General features: G+C 39.3%; 2 protein-coding genes and 1 long non-coding RNA gene across 5 annotated transcripts; all 3 read right to left on the bottom strand.

Moving 5' to 3' along the window:
* Window positions 1-595: 595 nt before the first annotated feature.
* Window positions 596-2,287, bottom strand: LOC121844625. 3 transcript variants are annotated; one of them, XR_006082070.1, is made up of 2 exons: window positions 2,246-2,287; window positions 596-855 (listed from the first exon to the last, which is right to left on the bottom strand). It is a non-coding gene; the product is annotated as an uncharacterized LOC121844625 (long non-coding RNA). The 3 variants fall into 3 exon arrangements; XR_006082071.1 differs by lacking the exon at window positions 2,246-2,287 and adding an exon at window positions 2,195-2,210; XR_006082072.1 differs by lacking the exon at window positions 2,246-2,287 and adding an exon at window positions 1,240-1,251.
* A 592-nt stretch (window positions 2,288-2,879) lies between these two features.
* Window positions 2,880-18,578, bottom strand: LOC121844622 (interphotoreceptor matrix proteoglycan 2-like). The gene is made up of 5 exons (XM_042314909.1): window positions 18,514-18,578; window positions 7,092-7,255; window positions 5,891-6,056; window positions 4,951-5,142; window positions 2,880-3,066 (listed from the first exon to the last, which is right to left on the bottom strand). Exons 3-5 carry the CDS (start codon window positions 5,977-5,979, stop codon window positions 2,880-2,882), a joined length of 468 nt encoding a protein of 155 aa, XP_042170843.1. The 5' UTR covers window positions 5,980-6,056; window positions 7,092-7,255; window positions 18,514-18,578.
* A 350-nt stretch (window positions 18,579-18,928) lies between these two features.
* LOC121844626 (mucin-2-like) lies at window positions 18,929-24,127 on the bottom strand. Its single transcript, XM_042314911.1, has 2 exons — window positions 23,331-24,127; window positions 18,929-19,068 (listed from the first exon to the last, which is right to left on the bottom strand). The coding sequence occupies exons 1-2, from the start codon at window positions 23,794-23,796 to the stop codon at window positions 18,929-18,931; spliced, it is 606 nt and encodes a 201-aa protein (XP_042170845.1). The 5' UTR covers window positions 23,797-24,127.
* Between the last annotated feature and the right edge of the window lie 519 nt (window positions 24,128-24,646).

The following is a 24,646-nucleotide window of genomic DNA, read 5'->3' as shown; positions in this document are numbered from 1 at the left end:
ACAGATGTTGAGTCTTTACTAGGGGCCACCTCTCTCAGCTTCATGACCACAGACAGATGTTGAGTCTTTACTAGGGGCCACCTCTCTCAGCTTCATGACCACAGACAGATGTTGAGTCTTTACTAGGGGCCACCTCTCTCAGCTTCATGACCACAGACAGATGTTGAGTCTTTACTCGGGGCCACCTCTCTCAGCTTCATGACCACAGACAGATGTTGAGTCTTTACTAGGGGCCACCTCTCTCAGCTTTGTGACTACAGAGAGAGGGGAAATGTAAATCATTTCAAGCCTAGTTGAATACTCATGGACACGACTGGCAACAATAACAAAACAGAATAAATGTATATTTTCTCTCTCTCTCACACACACACACACACACACACACACACACACACACACACACACACACACACACACACACACACACACACACACACACACACACACACACACACACACACACACACACACACACACACACACACACACACACACACACACACACACACACCTTTCCTCTGTATAATCATGGGAAGGGCTACAGAATCAGTGTTATATTCAAGACAGCCAATAAGAGTGAGTCATGATTCAGTGATACCATTGACTGAGTGATTCAGTGAATCAGTTATACAGTTTATTCAGTGACTCAGCGATTCAGTGATAGTTTATTCAGTGATTCAGAGATACCATTGACTCAGTGACTCAGTGAATCAGTTTACTCAGTGATTCAGTTGTTCAACCTTTCCTCATGACTGACTCCACTAAACGGTTCAGTGGTTGCTAGGCCGTCCAGCTCTTCTCCAGTTCCACCAGCTCCATACCTTCACAGTAGGACCGAGGACGCAGCGCCCTCACCTGGACAAACAAACAAACAACAGCTTACCATCTCTCTATCTCTACCTCTGTCGCTCTTTCTCCTCTCTCTCTATCAATCTCTTCTAACTCTCCCCCTCCAGCCCTAATAGGTGGTCATCTGTAGGTACCTCCCTCCTAATAGGTGGTCATCTGTAGGTACCTCCCTCCTAATAGGTGGTAATCTGTAGGTACCTCCCTCCTAATAGGTTGTAATCTCTAGGTACCTCCCTCCTAATAGGTGGTAATCTGTAGGTACCTCCCTCCTAATAGGTTGTAATCTCTAGGTACCTCCCTCCTAATAGGTTGTAATCTGTAGGTACCTCCCTCCTAATAGGTGGTAATCTGTAGGTACCTCCCTCCTAATAGGTGGTAATCTCTAGGTACCTCCCTCCTAATAGGTTGTAATCTGTAGGTACCTCCCCTAATAGGTTGTAATCTGTAGGTACCTCCCTCCTAAAAGGTGGTAATCTCTAGGTACCTCCCTCCTAATAGGTTGTAATCTGTAGGTGCCTCCCTCCTAAAAGGTGGTAATCTCTAGGTACCTCCCTCCTAATAGGTGGTAATCTCTAGGTACCTCCCTCCTAATAGGTTGTAATCTGTAGGTACCTCCCTCCTAATAGGTTGTAATCGCTAGGTACCTCCCTCTAATAGGTTGTAATCTCTAGGTACCTCCCTCCTAATAGGTGGTAATCTCTAGGTACCTCCCTCCTAATAGGTTGTAATCTCTAGGTACCTCCCTCCTAATAGGTTGTAATCTCTAGGTACCTCCCTCCTAATAGGTTGTAATCTCTAGGTACCTCCCTCCTAATAGGTTGTAATCTCTAGGTACCTCCCTCCTAATAGGTTGTAATCTGTAGGTACCTCCCTCCTAATAGGTTGTAATCTGTAGGTACCTCCCTCCTAATAGGTGGTAATCTCTAGGTACCTCCCTCCTAATAGGTTGTAATCTCTAGGTACCTCCCTCCTAATAGGTTGTAATCTCTAGGTACCTCCCTCCTAATAGGTTGTAATCTCTAGGTACCTCCCTCCTAATAGGTTGTAATCTCTAGGTACCTCCCTCCTAATAGGTTGTAATCTGTAGGTACCTCCCTCTAATAGGTTGTAATCTGTAGGTACCTCCCTCTAATAGGTGGTAATCTGTAAGTACCTCCCTCCTAATAGGTTGTAATCTCTAGGTACCTCCCTCCTAATAGGTTGTAATCTCTAGGTACCTCCCTCCTAATAGGTTGTAATCTGTAGGTACCTCCCTCCTAATAGGTGGTAATCTGTAGGTACCTCCCTCCTAATAGGTTGTAATCTCTAGGTACCTCCCTCCTAATAGGTGGTAATCTCTAGGTACCTCCCTCCTAATAGGTGGTAATCTGTAGGTACCTCCCTCCTGTGTAGGTACCGGGGTGGTTCTGTGTGTAGAGGATAGTTGCTGTAGCAGGGGAAGGGTGTCCACTGGATGGGTTCTATGGGCCAGCTGCACACTGACAGGTCACTTGCTTTCCCAGAATCCAACACACCCGCCAGGCTGACCTCGCTGACCGCCCAGCCGTACTGGGAACTGGAGGGGAGAGAGGGAGGGAGGGGGAACCATGACAACGTTTTACTATAGTTCTCTCTCATACACCTGTGTTACAGTATGTGTGTGTTCTCTCTGTGTGTGTTCTCTCTGTGTGTGTGTGTGTTCTGTGTGTGTGTGTTCTCTGTGTGTGTGTTCTCTCTGTGTGTGTGTGTTCTCTGTGTGTGTTCTGTGTGTGTTCTCTCTGTGTGTGTGTGTTCTCTCTGTGTGTGTTCTCTGTGTGTGTGTTCTCTCTGTGTGTGTTCTCTCTGTGTGTGTGTGTGTTCTCTCTGTGTGTGTTCTCTCTGTGTGTGTGTGTTCTCTCTGTGTGTGTTCTCTGTGTGTGTTCTCTCTCTCTGTGTGTGTATTCTCTGTGTGTGTTCTGTGTGTGTGTTCTCTCTCTCTGTGTGTGTATTCTCTGTGTGTGTGTGTGTCACCAACTTGTGTGGGTAGACGGTGTTGAGGTGTGTTTCCATTGCTAGGGCAGGTGGAGGCCAGGGACAGCGTATCGTCGTGGTAACAGCAGGTGCGGTCGAGAGCCCTCCCGGTGTAGCAACTCGTCGGAGCGGGTGAAGACGGGGTTATCCAACGAGTCACCTGATCCACCAATGGACCGTCCCCAGAAACGACCTGACAGCTCGTCAAAGTGGTTGAACCTACGGTAGCTAACACACACGCACGCACGCACGCACGCACGCACACGCACAAAGGTCAATAAACCAGGTTATGTTATGATATCTATGACAAACACACACACACTCCCTCTGTCGGAAGGGAGACGCCCGTGTTTTCACACCAGAAACAGGAAGTCAGGTTGGACAGGAAGTGCGATGCCAGGAAACAGGGAGGGTCAGTAGAGTTGTTTCTGAAGTAACTTTAGAACCTGGTAGTGGATCAGAGAGAGACGGTACCAACCAGAACAGAGATGGGTTTATAATGTAATACAATAGAAACCAGTTCAGTACCAGAACAGAGATGGGTTTATAATGTAATACAATAGTGTGTGTGTGTGTGTTTGTGGTGGGTGTGGATGTGTTGTGTGTGTGGTGGAGATGTGGTTGGTGTGTGTGTGTGTGTGTGGTCTGGTATAGTGTGTGTGAACAGTGTGTGTGTGTGTGTGTGTGTGTGTGTGTGTGTGTGTGTGTGTGTGTGTGTGGTTTGTGTGTGGTGGGTGTGGTGTGGTGAACCAGTGTGTGGGTGTGTGGTGTGGTGATGGGTGTGTGTGGTGTGTGTGAACAGTGTGGTGGGTGTGGTGTGGTGGGTTCAGTACCAGTGAGATGGGTGGGTAATGTGGTTCAGTGAACAGTGTGTGGTTTATAATGTAATGTAGTGTGGGTGTGGGTGTGGTGTGGTGTGGTGGGTGTGGTGTGGTGTGTGGGTGTGTGTGTGTGTGTGTGGTGTTGTGTGTGTGGTGTGTGTGTGTGGTGTGTGTGTGTGGTGTGTGTGTGTGTGTGTGTGTGGTGTGGTGTGGGTGGGTGGGTGGGTGGGTGTGGTGAGTGTGGTGTGGTGTGTGGGTGTGATGTGGTGTGGTGTGTGTGGTGTGGTGTGGTGGGTGTGGTGGGTGGGTGTGGTGGGTGGTGTGTGTGGTGTGGTGGTGTGTGTGGTGGGTGTGGTGTGGTGTGGTGTGTGTGTGTGTGTGTGTGTGGTGTGTGGTGTGGTGTGTGTGGTGGTGTGGTGTGTGTGGTGGTGTGGTGTGGGTGTGGTGTGGTGTGGTGTGGTGTGGTGTGTGGTGTGTGTGTGTGGTGTGTGGGTGTGGTGTTGTGTGGTGTGGTGGTGTGGTGGTGGCGTGGTGTGGTGTGGTGTGTGTTGGTGTGTGTGGTGTGTGTGTGGTGGGTGTGGTGTGGTGTGGTGTGTGTGGTGGGTGTGGTGTGTGTGTGTGGTGTGTGTGGTGGGTGTGGTGTCTGGTGTGTGGGTGTGGTGGGTGTGGTGTGTGGTGTGTGGTGTGTGGTATGTGTGTGTGTGGTGTGTGTGTGTGTGTGTGGTGGTGTGTGTGTGTGGTGTGAGTGGGTGGTGTGTGTGTGGTGGGTGTGGTGTGTGTGGGTGTGGTGTGGTGGGTGTGGTGTGTGTGTGGTGGGGGTGTGGTGTGTGTGTGGTGGGTGTGGTGTGTGGTGTGGGTGGGTGTGTGTGTGGTGAGTGTGGTGTGTGTGTGTGGGTGTGGTGTGCTGTGGTGGGTGGGTGGGTGTGTGGTGTGGTGAGTGTGGTGTGGTGTGTGTGTAGTGTGGTGGGTGTGGTGTGTGTGTGTGTGTGGTGGGGTGTGTGTGTGGTGTGGTGTGTGGTGTGTGGTGGGGGTGGTGTGTGTGTGGTGGGTGTGTGTGTGGTGTGTGGTGTGTGGTGTGTGGTGTGTGTGTGTGTGGTGTGTGGTGTGTGTGTGTGTGGTGTGGTGGGTGTGGTGGTGTGGTGAGTGTGGCGTGGTGTGTGTGTGTGGTGTGGTGGTTGTGGTGGTTGTGGTGTGGTGGGTGTGGTGTGTGTGTGGTGGGTGTGGTGTGATGGGTGTGTGGGTGTGGTGTGTGTGGTGTGTGTGTGGGGTGGTGTGGTGTTGTGGTGGGTACCTGCTGCGTGTCTGGTCTACTTTAGTCTTTATCAACATGGCTCTGTATCGTCGCACCGCCAGCCAGGCCACGGCGCCAATCAGTGTAACTATGGCAACCAGCACACCAAGGCACGCCCCCACCAGCCGCTGCTGTGTCATCCTCACGTCACAACGACGACCCATGAACCAGAAATGATCCCCCACAGGGCACCTGGAGAGAGAGAGAGAACACCTGGAGAGAGATACAGAGCACCTGGAGAGAGAGACAGAGCACCTGGAGAGAGAGACAGAGCACCTGGAGAGAGAGAGAGAGAGAGAGAACACCTGGAGAGAGAGACAGAGCACCTGGAGAGAGAGAGAACACCTGGAGAGAGATACAGAGCACCTGGAGAGAGAGACAGAGCACCTGGAGAGAGAGAGAGAACACCTGGAGAGAGAGAGCACCTGGAGAGAGAGACAGAGCACCTGGAGAGAGAGAGCACCTGGAGAGAGAGACAGAGCACCTGGAGAGAGAGACAGAGCACCTGGAGAGAGATACAGAGCACCTGGAGAGAGAGACAGAGCACCTGGAGAGAGAGACAGAGCACCTGGAGAGAGATACAGAGCACCTGGAGAGACAGACAGATCACCTGGAGAGAGAGGGAGTGAGAGAGCGAGAGAGACAGAGCACCTGGAGAGAGAGAGAGCGAGAGAGAGAGAGACACTGAGCACCTGGAGAGAGAGAGCCGGAGAGAGAGAAAGACAGAGCACCTGGAGAGAAGGAGAGAGAGAGACAGCGACAGGGAACCTGGAGAGACACTATCTTTCAATATATACATTTATTAGCATGTCTTGTGATGTCTCTTTTTACTGTGTGTGTGTGTGTGTGTGTGTGTGTGTGTGTGTGTGTGTGTGTGTGTGTGTGTGTGTGTGTGTGTGTGTGTGTGTGTGTGTGTGTGTGTGTGTGTGTGTGTTCTTACTGGCAGAGGGGTGGTTGGTGAGGGTGGTGGGTACAGATGCCCTGGTTGTGACAGTAGTCAGAGTGACAGACCGAGGAACAGACGGCCATGTGACCTGGTCTGGACAAACACTCAAAACCTGCTGCAGGGCAGTTGAACAACCACAAACACACATCATCCTGCACACCTGGGGGAGGAGGGGAGAGGAGAGGAGAGAGAGGAGAAGGAGAGAGAGGAGGAGGAGAGGAGAGAGAGGAGAGGTGAGGGAAGGAGAGGAGAAGGAGAGAACGGAGAGGGAGAGGAGAGGGAGAGAGGAAGAGAAGAGAGAGAGGAGAGGGAGAGGAGAGAGGGAGAGGGAAGGAGAGGGAGGGAGAGGGAGAGGGAGAGAGGGAGAGAGGAAGGAGATAGGAGAGAGAAGGAGAGAACGGAGAGGGAGAGAGGGAATGAGAGAATGGAGAGGGAGAGGAGAGAGGGAGAGAGGGAAGGAGAGAACGGAGAGAGAGAGAGGAGAGAGGGAGAGAGGAAGAGAGGGAAGGAGAGAGAGAGAAGAGAGGGAGAAAGGAGGAGAGAGAAGAGAGGGAAGGAAAGAATGGAGAGAGAGGGAAGGAAAGAATGGAGAGAGAGGGAGAGAACGGAGAGGGAGAGGAGAGAAGAGGGAAGGAGAGAAAGGAGAGGGAGAGGATGAGATAAGAAGAGGGGGAGGGAGAGAAAGGAGAGGGAGAGGGAAAGAGAGAAAGGAGAGGGAGAGAAGAAGGGAGAGAAGAAGAGAAAGGGAGTGAAGAACAGAAGGAAGGAGAGAACGGAGAGGGAGAGGAGAGAAGAAGAAGAGTAGGAAGGAAAGAGGGAGAGTAGGAGAGAAGGAGAGAGAAGAAAGAGGAGGAGAGAGAAGAGAGGGAAGGAGAAAAAGGAGAGGGGAAGAGGAGAGAAGAAGAAGATTAGGAAGGAAAGAGGGAGAGTAGGAGAGGAGGAGAGAGAAGAAAGAGGAGGAGAGAAAAGAGAGAGATTTTTTTAACAAAAAGCTTTGACCAAAAAGCTAACAGTGTTTAATAGTTGAACAGTTCTGAGGATCTGGAGAACTCAAACAGAGCAGGCTTTGGTTACAGCCCAGCACTAACACACCCAATTACACAGAGCAAGGCCTTGATGTGCAGTTCATTGGTTGAGCGGTATTAGTGCTGGGCTAAAACAAAACCTTGCACTGTCTGGCAGACCCCTGACTCACCTCCCACAGTGACGTTCGTAACCTTTGACCCTCTGAAGCTCCGCCCCTCTCTGACAGCCTGGGCCAATCCGGTGCGTTCCAGCAGAGACCCCGCTCCTGATACGCCCAGCCAGGCCAACGCTCCCGAGGTCCTAAACACCAACACACTCTGCACCGCGCGACCGCTAGAGGACAGTTTAATATATTAATCACACTCTGCACCTCTAGAGGTTTAATATATTAATCACACTCTGTACCACTAGAGGTTTAATATATTAATCACACTCTGTACCTCTAGAGGTTTAATATATTAATCACACTCTGTACCTCTAGAGGTTTAATATATTAATCACTCTGTACCTCTAGTTTAATATATTAATCACACTCTGTACCTCTAGAGGTTTTAATATATTAATCACACTCTGTACCTCTAGAGGTTTAATATATTAATCACACTCTGTACCTCTAGAGGTTTAATATATTAATCACACTCTGTACCTCTAGAGGTTTAATATATTAATCACACTCTGTACCTCTAGAGGTTTAATATATTAATCACACTCTGTACCTCTAGAGGTTTAATATATTAATCACACTCTGTACCTCTAGAGGTTTAATATATTAATCACACTCTGTACCTCTAGAGGTTTAATATATTAATCACACTCTGTACCTAGAGGTAGAGGTACAGGTTTAATATATTAATCACACCTCTAGAGGTTTAATATATTAATCACACTCTGTACCTCTAGAGGTTTAATATATTAATCACACTCTGTACCTCTAGAGGTTTAATATATTAATCACACTCTGTACCTCTAGAGGTTTAATATATTAATCACACTCTGTACCTCTAGAGGTTTAATATCATTAATCACACTCTGTACCTCTAGAGGTTTAATATATTAATCACACTCTGTACCTCTAGAGGTTTAATATATTAATCACACTCTGTACCTCTAGAGGTTTAATATATTAATCACACTCTGTACCTCTAGAGGTTTAATATATTAATCACACTCTGTACCTCTAGAGGTTTAATATATTAATCACACTCTGTACCTCTAGAGGTTTAATATATTAATCACACTCTGTTTAATATATTAATCACACTCTGTACCTCTAGAGGTTTAATATATTAATCACAATCTGTACCTCTAGAGGTTTAATATATTAATCACACTCTGTACCTCTAGAGGTTTAATATATTAATCACACTCTGTACCTCTAGAGGTTTAATATATTAATCACACTCTGTACCTCTAGAGGTTTAATATATTAATCACACTCTGTACCACACTCTGTACCTCTAGAGGTTTAATATATTAATCACACTCTGTACCTCTAGAGGTTTAATATATTAATCACACTCTGTACCTCTAGAGGTTTAATATATTAATCACACTCTGTACCTGAGGTTTAATATATTAATCACACTCTAGAGGTTTAATATATTAATCACACTCTGTTTACCACTCTCTAGAGGTTTAATATATTAATCACACTCTGTACCTCTAGAGGTTTAATATATTAATCACACTCTGTACCTCTAGAGGTTTAATATATTAATCACACTCTGTACCTCTAGAGGTTTAATATATTAATCACACTCTGTTAATATATTAATCACACTCTGTACCTCTAGAGGTTTAATATATTAATCACACTCTGTACCTCTAGAGGTTTAATATATTAATCACACTCTGTACCTCTAGAGGTTTAATATATTAATCACACTCTGTACCTCTAGAGGTTTAATATATTAATCACACTCTGTACCTCTAGAGGTTTAATATATTAATCACACTCTGTACCTCTAGAGGTTTAATATATTAATCACACTCTGTACTCTGTTTAATATATTAATCACACTCTGTACTAGAGGATAGTTTAATATATTAATCACACTCTGTACCTCTAGAGGTTTAATATATTAATCACACTCTGTACCACTAGAGGTTTAATATATTAATCACACTCTGTACCTCTAGAGGTTTAATATATTAATCACACTCTGTACCTCTAGAGGTTTAATATATTAATCACACTCTGTACCTCTAGAGGTTTAATATATTAATCACACTCTGTACCTCTAGAGGTTTAATATATTAATCACACTCTGTACCTCTAGAGGTTTAATATATTAATCACACTCTGTACCTCTAGAGGTTTAATATATTAATCACACTCTGTAATTTAATATATTAATCACACTCTGTACCTCTAGAGGTTTAATATATTAATCACACTCTGTACCTCTAGAGGTTTAATATATTAATCACACTCTGTACCTCTAGAGGTTTAATATATTAATCACACTCTGTACCTCTAGAGGTTTAATATATTAATCACACTCTGTACCTCTAGAGGTTTATATTAATCACACTCTGTACCTCTAGAGGTTTAATATATTAATCACACTCTGTACCTCTAGAGGTTTAATATATTAATCACACTCTGTACCTCTAGAGGTTTAATATATTAATCACACTCTGTACCTCTAGAGGTTTAATATATTAATCACACTCTGTACCTCTAGAGGTTTAATAGTTTAATATATTAATCACACTCTGTACCTCTAGAGGTTTAATATATTAATCACACTCTGTACCTCTAGAGGTTTAATATATTAATCACACTCTGTACCTCTAGAGGTTTAATATATTAATCACACTCTGTACCTCTAGAGGTTTAATATATTAATCACACTCTGTACCTCTAGAGGTTTAATATATTAATCACACTCTGTACCTCTAGAGGTTTAATATATTAATCACACTCTGTACCTCTAGAGGTTTAATATATTAATCACACTCTGTACCTCTAGAGGTTTAATATATTAATCACACTCTGTACCTCTAGAGGTTTAATATATTAATCACACTCTGTACCTCTAGAGGTTTAATATATTAATCACACTCTGTACCTCTAGAGTTTAATATATTAATCACACTCTGTACCTCTAGAGGTTTAATATATTAATCACACTCTGTACCTCTAGAGGTTTAATATATTAATCACACTCTGTACCTCTAGAGGTTTAATATATTAATCACACTCTGTTTAATATATTAATCACACTCTGTACCTCTAGAGGTTTAATATATTAATCACACTCTGTACCTCTAGAGGTTTAATATATTAATCACACTCTGTACCTCTAGAGGTTTAATATATTAATCACACTCTGTACCTCTAGAGGTTTAATATATTAATCACACTCTGTACCTCTAGAGGTTTAATATATTAATCACACTCTGTACCTCTAGAGGTTTAATATATTAATCACACTCTGTACCTCTAGAGGTTTAATATATTAATCACACTCTGTACCTCTAGAGGTTTAATATATTAATCACACTCTGTACCTCTAGAGGTTTAATATATTAATCACACTCTGTACCTCTAGAGGTTTAATATATTAATCACACTCTGTACCTCTAGAGGTTTAATATATTAATCACACTCTGTACCTCTAGAGGTTTAATATATTAATCACTCTGTACCTCTAGAGGTTTAATATATTAATCACACTCTGTACCTCTAGAGGTTTAATATATTAATCACACTCTGTACCTCTAGAGGTTATTAATCACATAAGAGGTTTAATATATTAATCACACTCTGTACCTTAGAGGTTTAATATATTAATCACACTCTGTACCTCTAGAGGTTTTAATATATTAATCACACTCTGTACCTCTAGAGGTTTAATATATTAATCACACTCTGTACCTCTAGAGGTTTAATATATTAATCACACTCTGTACCTCTAGAGGTTTTAATATATTAATCACACTCTGTACCTCTAGAGGTTTAATATATTAATCACACTCTGTACCTCTAGAGGTTTAATATATTAATCACACTCTGTACCTCTAGAGGTTTAATATATTAATCAGAGGTTTAATATGTACCTCTAGAGGTTTAATATATTAATCACACTCTGTTTACCTCTAGAGGTTTAATATATTAATCACACTCTGTACCTCTAGAGGTTTAATATATTAATCACACTCTGTACCTCTAGAGGTTTAATATATTAATCACACTCTGTACCTCTAGAGGTTTAATATATTAATCACACTCTGTACCTCTAGAGGTTTAATATATTAATCACACTCTGTACCTCTAGAGGTTTAATATATTAATCACACTCTGTACCTCTAGAGGTTTAATATTTAATATAATCACACACTTTAATATATTAATCACACTCTGTACCTCTAGAGGTTTAATATATTAATCACACTCTGTACCTCTAGAGGTTTAATATATTAATCACACTCTGTTTAATATATTAATCCTCTAGAGGTTTAATATATTAATCACACTCTGTACCTCTAGAGTACACACTCTGTACCTCTAGAGGTTTAATATATTAATCACACTCTGTACCTCTAGAGGTTTAATATATTAATCACACTCTGTACCTCTAGAGGTTTAATATATTAATCACACTCTGTACCTCTAGAGGTTTAATATATTAATCACACTCTGTACCTCTAGAGGTTTAATATATTAATCACACTCTGTACCTCTAGAGGTTTAATATATTAATCACACTCTGTACCTCTAGAGGTTTAATATATTAATCACACTCTGTACCTCTAGAGGTTTAATATATTAATCACACTCTGTACCTCTAGAGGTTTAATATAGAGGTACCTCTAGAGGTTTAATATATTAATCACACTCTGTACCTCTAGAGGTTTAATATATTAATCACACTCTGTACCTCTAGAGGTTTAATATATTAATCACACTCTGTACCTCTAGAGGTTTAATATATTAATCACACTCTGTACCTCTAGAGGTTTAATATATTAATCACACTCTGTACCTCTAGAGGTTTAATATATTAATCACACTCTGTACCTCTAGAGGTTTAATATATTAATCACACTCTGTACCTCTAGAGGTTTAATATATTAATCACACTCTGTACCTCTAGAGGTTTAATATATTAATCACACTCTGTACTCTGTTAATATATTAATCACACTCTGTACCTCTAGAGGTTTAATATATTAATCACACTCTGTACCTCTTTTAATATATTAATCACACTCTGTACCTCTAGAGGTTTAATATATTAATCACACTCTGTACCTCTAGAGGTTTAATATATTAATCACACTCTGTACCTCTAGAGGTTTAATATATTAATCACACTCTGTACCTCTAGAGGTTTAATATATTAATCACACTCTGTACCTCTAGAGGTTTAATATATTAATCACACTCTGTACCTCTAGAGGTTTAATATATTAATCACACTCTGTACCTCTAGAGGTTTAATATATTAATCACACTCTGTACCTCTAGAGGTTTAATATATTAATCACACTCTGTACCTCTAGAGGTTTAGATTATATATAATCACACTCTGTACCTCTAGAGGTTTAATATATTAATCACACTCTGTACCTCTAGAGGTTTAATATATTAATCACACTCTGTACCTCTAGAGGTTTAATATATTAATCACACTCTGTACCTCTAGAGGTTTAATATATTAATCACACTCTGTACCTCTAGAGGTTTAATATATTAATCACACTCTGTACCTCTAGAGGTTTAATATATTAATCACACTCTGTACCTCTAGAGGTTTAATATATTAATCACACTCTGTACCTCTAGAGGTTTAATATATTAATCACACTCTGTACCTCTAGAGGTTTAATATATTAATCACACTCTGTACCTCTAGAGGTTTAATATATTAATCACACTCTGTACCTCTAGAGGTTTAATATATTAATCACACTCTGTACCTCTAGAGGTTTAATTTAATATCACACTCTGTACCTCTAGAGGTTTAATATATTAATCACACTCTGTACCTCTAGAGGTTTAATATATTAATCACACTCTGTACCTCTAGAGGTTTAATATATTAATCACACTCTGTACCTCTAGAGGACAGTTTAATATATTAATCACACTCTGTACCTCTAGAGGTTTAATATATTAATCACACTCTGTACCTCTAGAGGTTTACAGTTTAATATTAATCATTAAGAGGTTTAATATATTAATCACACTCTGTACCTCTAGAGGTTTAATATATTAATCACACTCTGTACCTCTAGAGGTTTAATATATTAATCACACTCTGTACCTCTAGAGGTTTAATAATAATCACACTCTGTACCTCTAGAGGTTTAATATATTAATCACTCTGTACCTCTAGAGGTTTAATATATTAATCACACTCTGTACCTCTAGAGGTTTAATATATTAATCACACTCTGTTTTTAATATATTAATCACACTCTGTACCTCTAGAGGTTTAATATATTAATCACACTCTGTACCTCTAGAGGTTTAATATATTAATCACACTCTGTACCTCTAGAGGTTTAATATATTAATCACACTCTGTACCTCTAGAGGTTTAATATATTAATCACACTCTGTACCTCTAGAGGTTTAATATATTAATCACACTCTGTACCTCTAGAGGTTTAATATATTAATCACACTCTGTACCTCTAGAGGTTTAATATATTAATCACACTCTGTACCTCTAGAGGTTTAATATATTAATCACACTCTGTACCTCTAGAGGTTTAATATATTAATCACACTCTGTACCTCTAGAGGTTTAATATATTAATCACACTCTGTACCTCTAGAGGACAGTTTAATATATTAATCACACTCTGTACCTCTAGAGGTTTAATATATTAATCACACTCTGTACCTCTAGAGGTTTAATATATTAATCACACTCTGTACCTGTACCTCTAGAGGTTTAATATATTAATCACACTCTGTACCTCTAGAGGTTTAATATATTAATCACACTCTGTACCTCTAGAGGTTTAATATATTAATCACACTCTGTACCTCTAGAGGTTTAATATATTAATCACACTCTGTACCTCTAGAGGTTTAATATATTAATCACACTCTGTACCTCTAGAGGACAGTTTAATATATTAATCACACTCTGTACCTCTAGAGGTTTAATATATTAATCACACTCTGTACCTCTAGAGGTTTAATATATTAATCACACTCTGTACCTCTAGAGGTTTAATATATTAATCACACTCTGTACCTCTAGAGGTTTAATATATTAATCACACTCTGTACCTCTAGAGGTTTAATATATTAATCACACTCTGTACCTCTAGAGGATAGTTTAATATATTAATCACACTCTGTACCTCTAGAGGTTTAATATATTAATCACACTCTGTACCTCTAGAGGTTTAATATATTAATCACACTCTGTACCTCTAGAGGTTTAATATATTAATCACACTCTGTACCTCTAGAGGTTTAATATATTAATCACACTCTGTACCTCTAGAGGTTTAATATATTAATCACACTCTGTACCTCTAGAGGTTTAATATATTAATCACACTCTGTACCTCTAGAGGTTTAATATATTAATCACACTCTGTACCTCTAGAGGTTTAATATATTAATCACACTCTGTACCTCTAGAGGTTTAATATATTAATCACACTCTGTACCTCTAGAGGTTTAATATATTAATCACACTCTGTACCTCTAGAGGTTTAATATATTAATCACACTCTGTACCTCTAGAGGTTTAATATATTAATCACACTCTGTACCTCTAGAGGACATTAATATATTAATCACACTCTGTACCTCTAGAGGTTTAATATATTAATCACACTCTGTACCTCTAGAGGTTTAATATATTAATCACACTCTGTACCTCTAGAGGTTTAATATATTAATCACACTCTGTACCTCTAGAGGTTTTAATATATTAATCACACTCTGTACCTCTAGAGGTTTAATATATTAATCACACTCTGTACCTCTAGAGGTTTAATATATTAATAATCACACTCTGTACCTCTAGAGGTTTAATATATTAATCACACTCTGTACCTCTAGAGGTTTAATATATTAATCACACTCTGAGTACCTCTAGAGGTTTAATATATTAATCACACTCTGTACCTCTAGAGGTTTAATATATTAATCACACTCTGTACCTCTAGAGGTTTAATATATTAATCACACTCTGTACCTCTAGAGGTTTAATATATTAATCACACTCTGTACCTCTAGAGGTTTAATATATTAATCACACTCTGTTTAATATATATAATCACACTCTGTACCTCTAGAGGTTTAATATATTAATCACACTCTGTTCTAGAGGTTTAATATATTAATCACACTCTGTACCTCTAGAGGTTTAATATATTAATCACACTCTGTACCTCTAGAGGTTTAATATATTAATCACACTCTGTACCTCTAGAGGTTTAATATATTAATCACACTCTGTACCTCTAGAGGTTTAATATATTAATCACACTCTGTACCTCTAGAGGTTTAATATATTAATCACACTCTGTACCTCTAGAGGTTTAATATATTAATCACACTCTGTACCTCTAGAGGTTTAATATATTAATCACACTCTGTACCTCTAGAGGTTTAATATATTAATCACACTCTGTACCTCTAGAGGTTTAATATATTAATCACACTCTGTACCTCTAGAGGTTTAATATATTAATCACACTCTGTACCTCTAGAGGTTTAATATTTAATACACTCTGTACCTCTAGAGGTTTAATATATTAATCACACTCTGTACCTCTAGAGGTTTAATATATTAATCACACTCTGTACCTCTAGAGGTTTAATTTAATATATTAATTTAATATATTAATCACACTCTGTACCTCTAGAGGTTTAATATATTAATCACACTCTGTACCTCTAGAGGTTTAATATATTAATCACACTCTGTACCTCTAGAGGTTTAATATATTAATCACACTCTGTTTAATATATTAATCACACTCTAGAGGTTTAATATATTAATCACACTCTGTACCTCTAGAGGTTTAATATATTAATCACACTCTGTACCTCTAGAGGTTTAATATATTAATCACACTCTGTACCTCTAGAGGTTTAATATATTAATCACACTCTGTACCTCTAGAGGTTTAATATATTAATCACACTCTGTACCTCTAGAGGTTTAATATATTAATCACACTCTGTACCTCTAGAGGTTTAATATATTAATCACACTCTGTACCTCTAGAGGTTTAATATATTAATCACACTCTGTACCTCTAGAGGTTTAATATATTAATCACACTCTGTACCTCTAGAGGTTTAATATATTAATCACACTCTGTACCTCTAGAGGTTTAATATATTAATCACACTCTGTACCTCTACCACTAGTACCTCTAGAGGTTTAATATATTAATCACACTCTGTACCTCTAGAGGTTTAATATATTAATCACACTCTGTACCTCTAGAGGGTTTAATATATTAATCACACTCTGTACCTCTAGAGGTTTAATATATTAATCACACTCTGTACCTCTAGAGGTTTAATATATTAATCACACTCTGTACCTCTAGAGGTTTAATATATTAATCACACTCTGTACCTCTAGAGGTTTAATATATTAATCACACTCTGTACCTCTAGAGGTTTAATATATTAATCACACTCTGTACCTCTAGAGGTTTAATATATTAATCACACTCTGTACCTCTGTTTACCTCTAGAGGAAGAGTTTAATATATTAATCACACTCTGTTTTTAATATATTAATCACACTCTGTACCTCTAGAGGTTTAATATATTAATCACACTCTGTACCTCTAGAGGTTTAATATATTAATCACACTCTGTACCTCTAGAGGTTTAATATATTAATCACACTCTGTACCTCTAGAGGTTTAATATATTAATCACACTCTGTACCTCTAGAGGTTTAATATATTAATCACACTCTGTACCTCTAGAGGTTTAATATATTAATCACACTCTGTACCTCTAGAGGTTTAATATATTAATCACACTCTGTACCTCTAGAGGTTTAATATTTAATCTGTACCTCTAGAGGTTTAATATATTAATCACACTCTGTACCTCTAGAGGTTTAATATATTAATCACACTCTGTACCTCTAGAGGTTTAATATATTAATCACACTCTGTACCTCTAGAGGTTTAATATATTAATCACACTCTGTTTCTAGAGGTTTAATATATTAATCACACTCTGTACCTCTAGAGGTTTAATATATTAATCACACTCTGTACCTCTAGAGGTTTAATATATTAATCACACTCTGTACCTCTAGAGGTTTAATATATTAATCACACTCTGTACCTCTAGAGGTTTAATATATTAATCACACTCTGTACCTCTAGAGGTTTAATATATTAATCACACTCTGTACCTCTAGAGGTTTAATATATTAATCACACTCTGTCTAGAGGTTTAATATATTAATCACACTCTGTACCTCTAGAGGTTTAATATATTAATCACACTCTGTACCTCTAGAGGTTTAATATATTAATCACACTCTGTACCTCTAGAGGTTTAATATATTAATCACACTCTGTACCTCTAGAGGTTTAATATATTAATCACACTCTGTACCTCTAGAGGTTTAATATATTAATCACACTCTGTACCTCTAGAGGTTTAATATATTAATCACACTCTGTACCTCTAGAGGTTTAATATATTAATCACACTCTGTACCTCTAGAGGTTTAATATATTAATCACACTCTGTACCTCTAGAGGTTTAATATATTAATCACACTCTGTACCTCTAGAGGTTTAATATATTAATCACACTCTGTACCTCTAGAGGTTTAATATATTAATCACACTCTGTACCTCTAGAGGTTTAATATATTAATCACACTCTGTACCTCTAGAGGTTTAATATATTAATCACACTCTGTACCTCTAGAGGTTTAATATATTAATCACACTCTGTACCTCTAGAGGTTTAATATATTAATCACACTCTGTACCTCTAGAGGTTTAATATATTAATCACACTCTGTACCTCTAGAGGATAGTTTAATATATTAATCACACTCTGTACCTCTAGAGGTTTAATATATTAATCACACTCTGTACCTCTAGAGGTTTAATATATTAATCACACTCTGTACCTCTAGAGGTTTAATATATTAATCACACTCTGTACCTCTAGAGGTTTAATATATTAATCACACTCTGTACCACTAAGTGTATGTTAGCTAGCTAAGTTAGCCACGTTATGAATAAAACTACCATCTTCTGTAGACATCAGGGTCAGATTTGAGAGCGCTAGTTAGCTCCAAAAGTGGTTATAGCTCCGACTGCATGCTGACAGTGGTAGTGAATTCAGAGGCCATTCAGTGGCTAGCTACACTACAAACATCATTTTACCAGTGTCCCGTTAAGCACTTATAATGGCTGTCCACCACAACATAACAGAGTGTTTCCTGATTGACAGTCTGTGTTTAATTTCATTGTGTATCAGAAACACAGTCTCAATTCATTGTGTATCAGAAACACAGTCTCAATTCATTGTATCAGAAACACAGTCTCAATTCATTTCATTGTGTATCAGAAACACAGTCTCAATTCATTTCAATGTGAATAATCACCTGCTCCAAACCCCCTGCAGGTCCTGGAATCCCGGGGCTCTCTGGAGGTAGGGCGTCACCTGCAGGATGGGAGGAGGAAGTACACCGTCAATTCACGACTACAGACTGGTGTTCATTACAGAGAACCACAATGGATAATAACCTGATAACTACTACAGACTGGTGTGGATAATAACCTGTTAACAGACTGGTGTGGATAATAACCTGTTAACTACTACAGACTGGTGTGGATAATAACCTGTTAACAGACTGGTGTGGATAATAACCTGTTAACAGACTGGTGTGGATAATAACCTGTTAACAGACTGGTGTGGATAATAACCTGATAACAGACTGGTGTGGATAATAACCTGTTAACTACTACAGACTGGTGTGGATAATAACCTGATAACAGACTGGTGTGGATAATAACCTGTTAACAGACTGGTGTGGATAATAACCTGTTAACAGACTGTGTGTGTGTTAACAGACTGGTAGTGTAATAACCTAGACTGACTGGTGGGTCAGAGCTGCTCTCCTCCAGAATCACCTGCAGCAGCAACTCAATGGACTCTTCTGGGAAACACACAAACTGTTAATACACACACACACTGTTAATATACACACACTGTTAATACACACACACTGTTAATACACACATACTGTTAATACACACACTGTTAATACACACACACTGTTAATACACACACTGTTAATACACACACTGTTAATACACACACACTGTTAATACACACACTGTTAATACACACACACTGTTAATACACACACTGTTAATACACACACACTGTTAATACACACACTGTTAATACACACACTGTTAATACACACACTGTTAATATACACACTGTTAATATACACACACTGTTAATACACACACTGTTAATACACACACACTGTTAATATACACACTGTTAATATACACACTGTTAATATACACACTGTTAATATACACACTGTTAATACACTGTTAATACACACACTGTTAATACACACACTGTTAATACACACACTGTTAATACACACACTGTTAATACACACACTGTTAATACACACACTGTTAATATACTGTTAATACACACACTGTTAATACACACACTGTTAATATACACACTGTTAATATACACACTGTTAATACACACACACTGTTAATACACACACACTGTTAATACACACACACTGTTAATACACACACTGTTAATACACACACTGTTAATACACACACTGTTAATATACACACACTGTTAATACACACACTGTTAATACACACACTGTTAATATACACACTGTTAATATACACACACTGTTAATACACACACTGTTAATACACACACACTGTTAATATACACACTGTTAATATACACACACTGTTAATACACACACACTGTTAATACACACACTGTTAATACACACACTGTTAATATACACACACTGTTAATACACACACTGTTAATACACACACTGTTAATACACACACACTGTTAATACACACACTGTTAATACACACACTGTTAATACACACACTGTTAATATACACACTGTTAATATACACACACTGTTAATACACACACTGTTAATATACACACACTGTTAATACACACACTGTTAATACACACACTGTTAATACACACACAATATACACACTGTTAATATACACACTGTTAATACACACACTGTTAATATACACACTGTTAATACACACACTGTTAATATACACACTGTTAATATACACACACTGTTAATACACACACTGTTAATATACACACTGTTAATATACACACTGTTAATATACACACACTGTTAATACACACACTGTTAATACACACATACTGTTAATACACAGACACTGTTAATATACACACACTGTTAATACACACACTGTTAATACACACACTGTTAATACACACACTGTTAATACACACACACTGTTAATACACACACTGTTAATACACACACTGTTAATACACACACTGTTAATACACACACACACACTGTTAATACACACACACTGTTAATATACACACACTGTTAATACACACACTGTTAATACACACACTGTTAATACACACACTGTTAATACACACACACTGTTAATATACACACTGTTAATATACACACACACTGTTAATACACACACTGTTAATACACACACACTGTTAATATACACACTGTTAATATACACACTGTTAATATACACACACTGTTAATACACACACTGTTAATACACACACTGTTAATACACACACTGTTAATACACACACTGTTAATATACACACTGTTAATATACACACACTGTTAATATACACACACACTGTTAATACACACACTGTTAATACACACACTGTTACACACACTGTTAATATACACACTGTTAATATACACACACACTGTTAATATACACACTGTTAATATACACACTGTTACACACACTGTTAATACACACACTGTTAATACACACACTGTTAATACACACACTGTTAATATACACACTGTTAATATACACACACTGTTAATACACACACTGTTAATACACACACTGTTAATACACACACTGTTAATACACACACACACACACTGTTAATACACACACTGTTAATACACACACTGTTAATACACACACTGTTAATACACACACTGTTAATACACACACACTGTTAATATACACACTGTTAATATACACACACTGTTAATACACACACTGTTAATACACACACTGTTAATATACACACACTGTTAATACACACACTGTTAATACACACACTGTTAATACACACACTGTTAATACACACACTGTTAATACACACACTGTTAATACACACACTGTTAATACACACACTGTTAATACACACACACTGTTAATACACACACTGTTAATATACACACACTGTTAATACACACACTGTTAATACACACACACTGTTAATACACACACTGTTAATATACACACACTGTTAATATACGCACACTGTTAATATACACACTGTTAATATACACACTGTTAATATACACACACTGTTAATATACACACACTGTTAATATACACACTGTTAATATACACACACACACACTGTTAATATACACACACTGTTAATATACACACACTGTTAATACACACACTGTTAATACACACACACTGTTAATATACACACACTGTTAATACACACACTGTTAATACACACACTGTTAATATACACACACTGTTAATATACACACTGTTAATATACACACACTGTTAATACACACACTGTTAATACACACACTGTTAATACACACACTGTTAATACACACACTGTTAATACACACACTGTTAATACACACACTGTTAATACACACTGTTAATACACTGTTAATACACACACTGTTAATACACACACACTGTTAATACACACACTGTTAATACTGTTAATACACACACACTGTTAATATACACACTGTTAATATACACACACTGTTAATACACTACACACACTGTTAATATACACACTGTTAATATACACACTGTTAATACACACACACTGTTAATATACACACTGTTAATACACACACTGTTAATACACACACTGTTAATACACACACACTGTTAATATACACACACACTGTTAATACACACACTGTTAATATACACACACTGTTAATACACACACACTGTTAATACACACACACTGTTAATACACACACTGTTAATACACACACTGTTAATATACACACTGTTAATACACACACACTGTTAATACACACACACTGTTAATACACACACACTGTTAATACACACACACTGTTAATACACACACACTGTTAATATACACACTGTTAATACACACACACTGTTAATACACACACTGTTAATACACACACTGTTAATACACACACACTGTTAATACACACACTGTTAATACACACACTGTTAATATACACACACACTGTTAATACACACACACTGTTAATACACACACTGTTAATACACACACACTGTTAATACACACACACTGTTAATACACACACTGTTAATACACACACTGTTAATACACACACACTGTTAATACACACACTGTTAATACACACACTGTTAATACACACACTGTTAATACACACACTGTTAATATACACACACTGTTAATAATACACACACTGTTAATACACACACACTGTTAATACACACACACTGTTAATACACACACACTGTTAATACACACACACTGTTAATATACACACTGTTAATACACACACACTGTTAATACACACACTGTTAATACACACACACTGTTAATACACACACACTGTTAATACACACACACACACACACTGTTAATACACACACTGTTAATACACACACACTGTTATATATACACACACACTGTTAATACACAATATACACACACACTGTTAATACACACACACTGTTAATATACACACTGTTAATACACACACTGTTAATACACACACTGTTAATACACACACACTGTTAATACACACACACTGTTAATACACACACACTGTTAATATACACACTGTTACTGTTAATACACACACACTGTTAATACACACACACTGTTAATACACAAACTGTTAATACACACACACACTGTTAATATACACACACACACACACACGCAGACTGCACACTGTTAATACACACACACACACACCGCACACACACACACACACACACACACACACACTGTCAACACACACACACACTGTCAACACACACACACACCACACAGACTGCACATTGTTAATATACACACACACACAGACACACACACACACACACACACACACACACACTGTGTAACACACACACACACTCGGTCTCCTACCTTTGATGGTAGCAGGCCGATCAGGCAGGATGAAGACTCTGGGTCTGTGTGTGGAGCTGATGGTGGAGGGGGGAGGAGAGGGGGACAGGCCAGAGGATGTACCCGCTGATGGGCTGCCCTGGTTGGGGTGAGGGGCGGTCCAGGGTGGGGGTCTGGTGGTCCTGAGCCTGGGGAACGACTGTGTGGAAGAGATTGGTTGTGTTGTGGTTGTGGATGGTTGTTTCGTGATCAGTGATGGTTGTGTTGTGGTTGTGGTGGTGACCACAGGACTGGTTGTGACGAAAGAGTAGAGGGGAGTTGTGTTCGGACCACTGGGAGAGGTCAGAGCTGTTGGGGTCGGGGTCAAAACAGAATGGTCAGGATGGGTGGCGGTGTGATCCTGGATAGGATTGAGTGGTGAGGGGGGGGACACCGCGGTTGAGGACAGTACAGGTGTCTGTGAGAGAGGTGTGTGTGCAGGTGACATGTCCAACAAAGGTGTGTGTGTTTGGATGTCATGTGTAGCGTGTGTGTGTTCAGGTGTGTGTGTAGCGTGTGTGTGTGAGAGCAGGGGTGTGTCCGTCTCTGGCCATTGTGATTCACTGTCCGTCGTCGTGGTGCTAGTCGTCGTGGTAACCAGTAGAGGTTGATCAGGGGTCAGAGGTGAGGCGATGGTCTGGACTACATCTCCCAGAGGCAGCTCTGCTGTGGTAAATGGAGAGGAGATGAAGGGATTTGTAGTCCCGTTGTAGTCTCTGTCTCTGTCGGGACTGAGGGGTGAGGAGGAGGAGGAGAGGGGTGAGTCAGGGAGGGTATGGAGGAGAGGAGAGGAAGAAGTGGAGGAGGAGGAGGAGGAGGAGGAGGAGGAGGAGAGGGGTGAGTCCGGGAGGGTAGGGAGGAGAGGAGAGGAAGAGGAGGAGGAGGAGGAGGAGGAGGAGGGGGGGGTGAGTCATGGAGGGTAGGGAGGAGAGGAGATGAAGAGGAGGAGGAGGAGAGGTGTGAGTCATGGAGGGTAGGGAGGAGAGGAGAGGAAGAGGAGGAGGAGGAGAGGGGTGAGTCATGGAGGGTAAGAAGGAGAGGAGATGAAGAGGAGGAGGAGGAGGAGAGGGGGGGTGAGTCATGGAGGGTAGGGAGGAGAGGACAGGAGGATGAGGAGGAGGAGAGGGGTGAGTCAGGGGGAGAGAAGAGGAAGAGGAGGAGGAGGAGGAGGAGTCAGGGGGAGAGGGAGTGAGTCAGGGGGAGAGGAGAGGAAGAGGAGGAGGAGGAGGAGGAGGAGGAGGAGAGGGGGGGTGAGTCAGGGAGGGAAGGGAGGAGAGGAGAGGAAGAGGAGGAGGAGG

Source organism: Oncorhynchus tshawytscha, unplaced genomic scaffold, assembly GCF_018296145.1.
Source record: "Oncorhynchus tshawytscha isolate Ot180627B unplaced genomic scaffold, Otsh_v2.0 Un_contig_501_pilon_pilon, whole genome shotgun sequence".
NCBI lineage: Eukaryota > Metazoa > Chordata > Actinopteri > Salmoniformes > Salmonidae > Oncorhynchus > Oncorhynchus tshawytscha.
Note: the sequence above shows the minus strand (reverse complement) of the source record. Positions and strands in the feature narration are given on the sequence as shown.

Coding starts and splice junctions, on each gene's coding strand:
- LOC121844622 (XM_042314909.1), bottom strand. CDS start 5,979: ATGGCCGTCTGTTCCTCGGTCTGTCACTCTGACTACTGTCACAACCAG. Junction 5,143..5,890: donor CACCAACCACCCCTCTGCCA/GTAAGAACACAC, acceptor CTCTCTCTCCAG/GTGCCCTGTGGGGGATCATT. Junction 3,067..4,950: donor GTAGACCAGACACGCAGCAG/GTACCCACCACA, acceptor CGTGTGTGTTAG/CTACCGTAGGTTCAACCACT.
- LOC121844626 (XM_042314911.1), bottom strand. CDS start 23,796: ATGTCACCTGCACACACACCTCTCTCACAGACACCTGTACTGTCCTCA. Junction 19,069..23,330: donor TCGGCCTGCTACCATCAAAG/GTAGGAGACCGA, acceptor TGTGTTTCCCAG/AAGAGTCCATTGAGTTGCTG.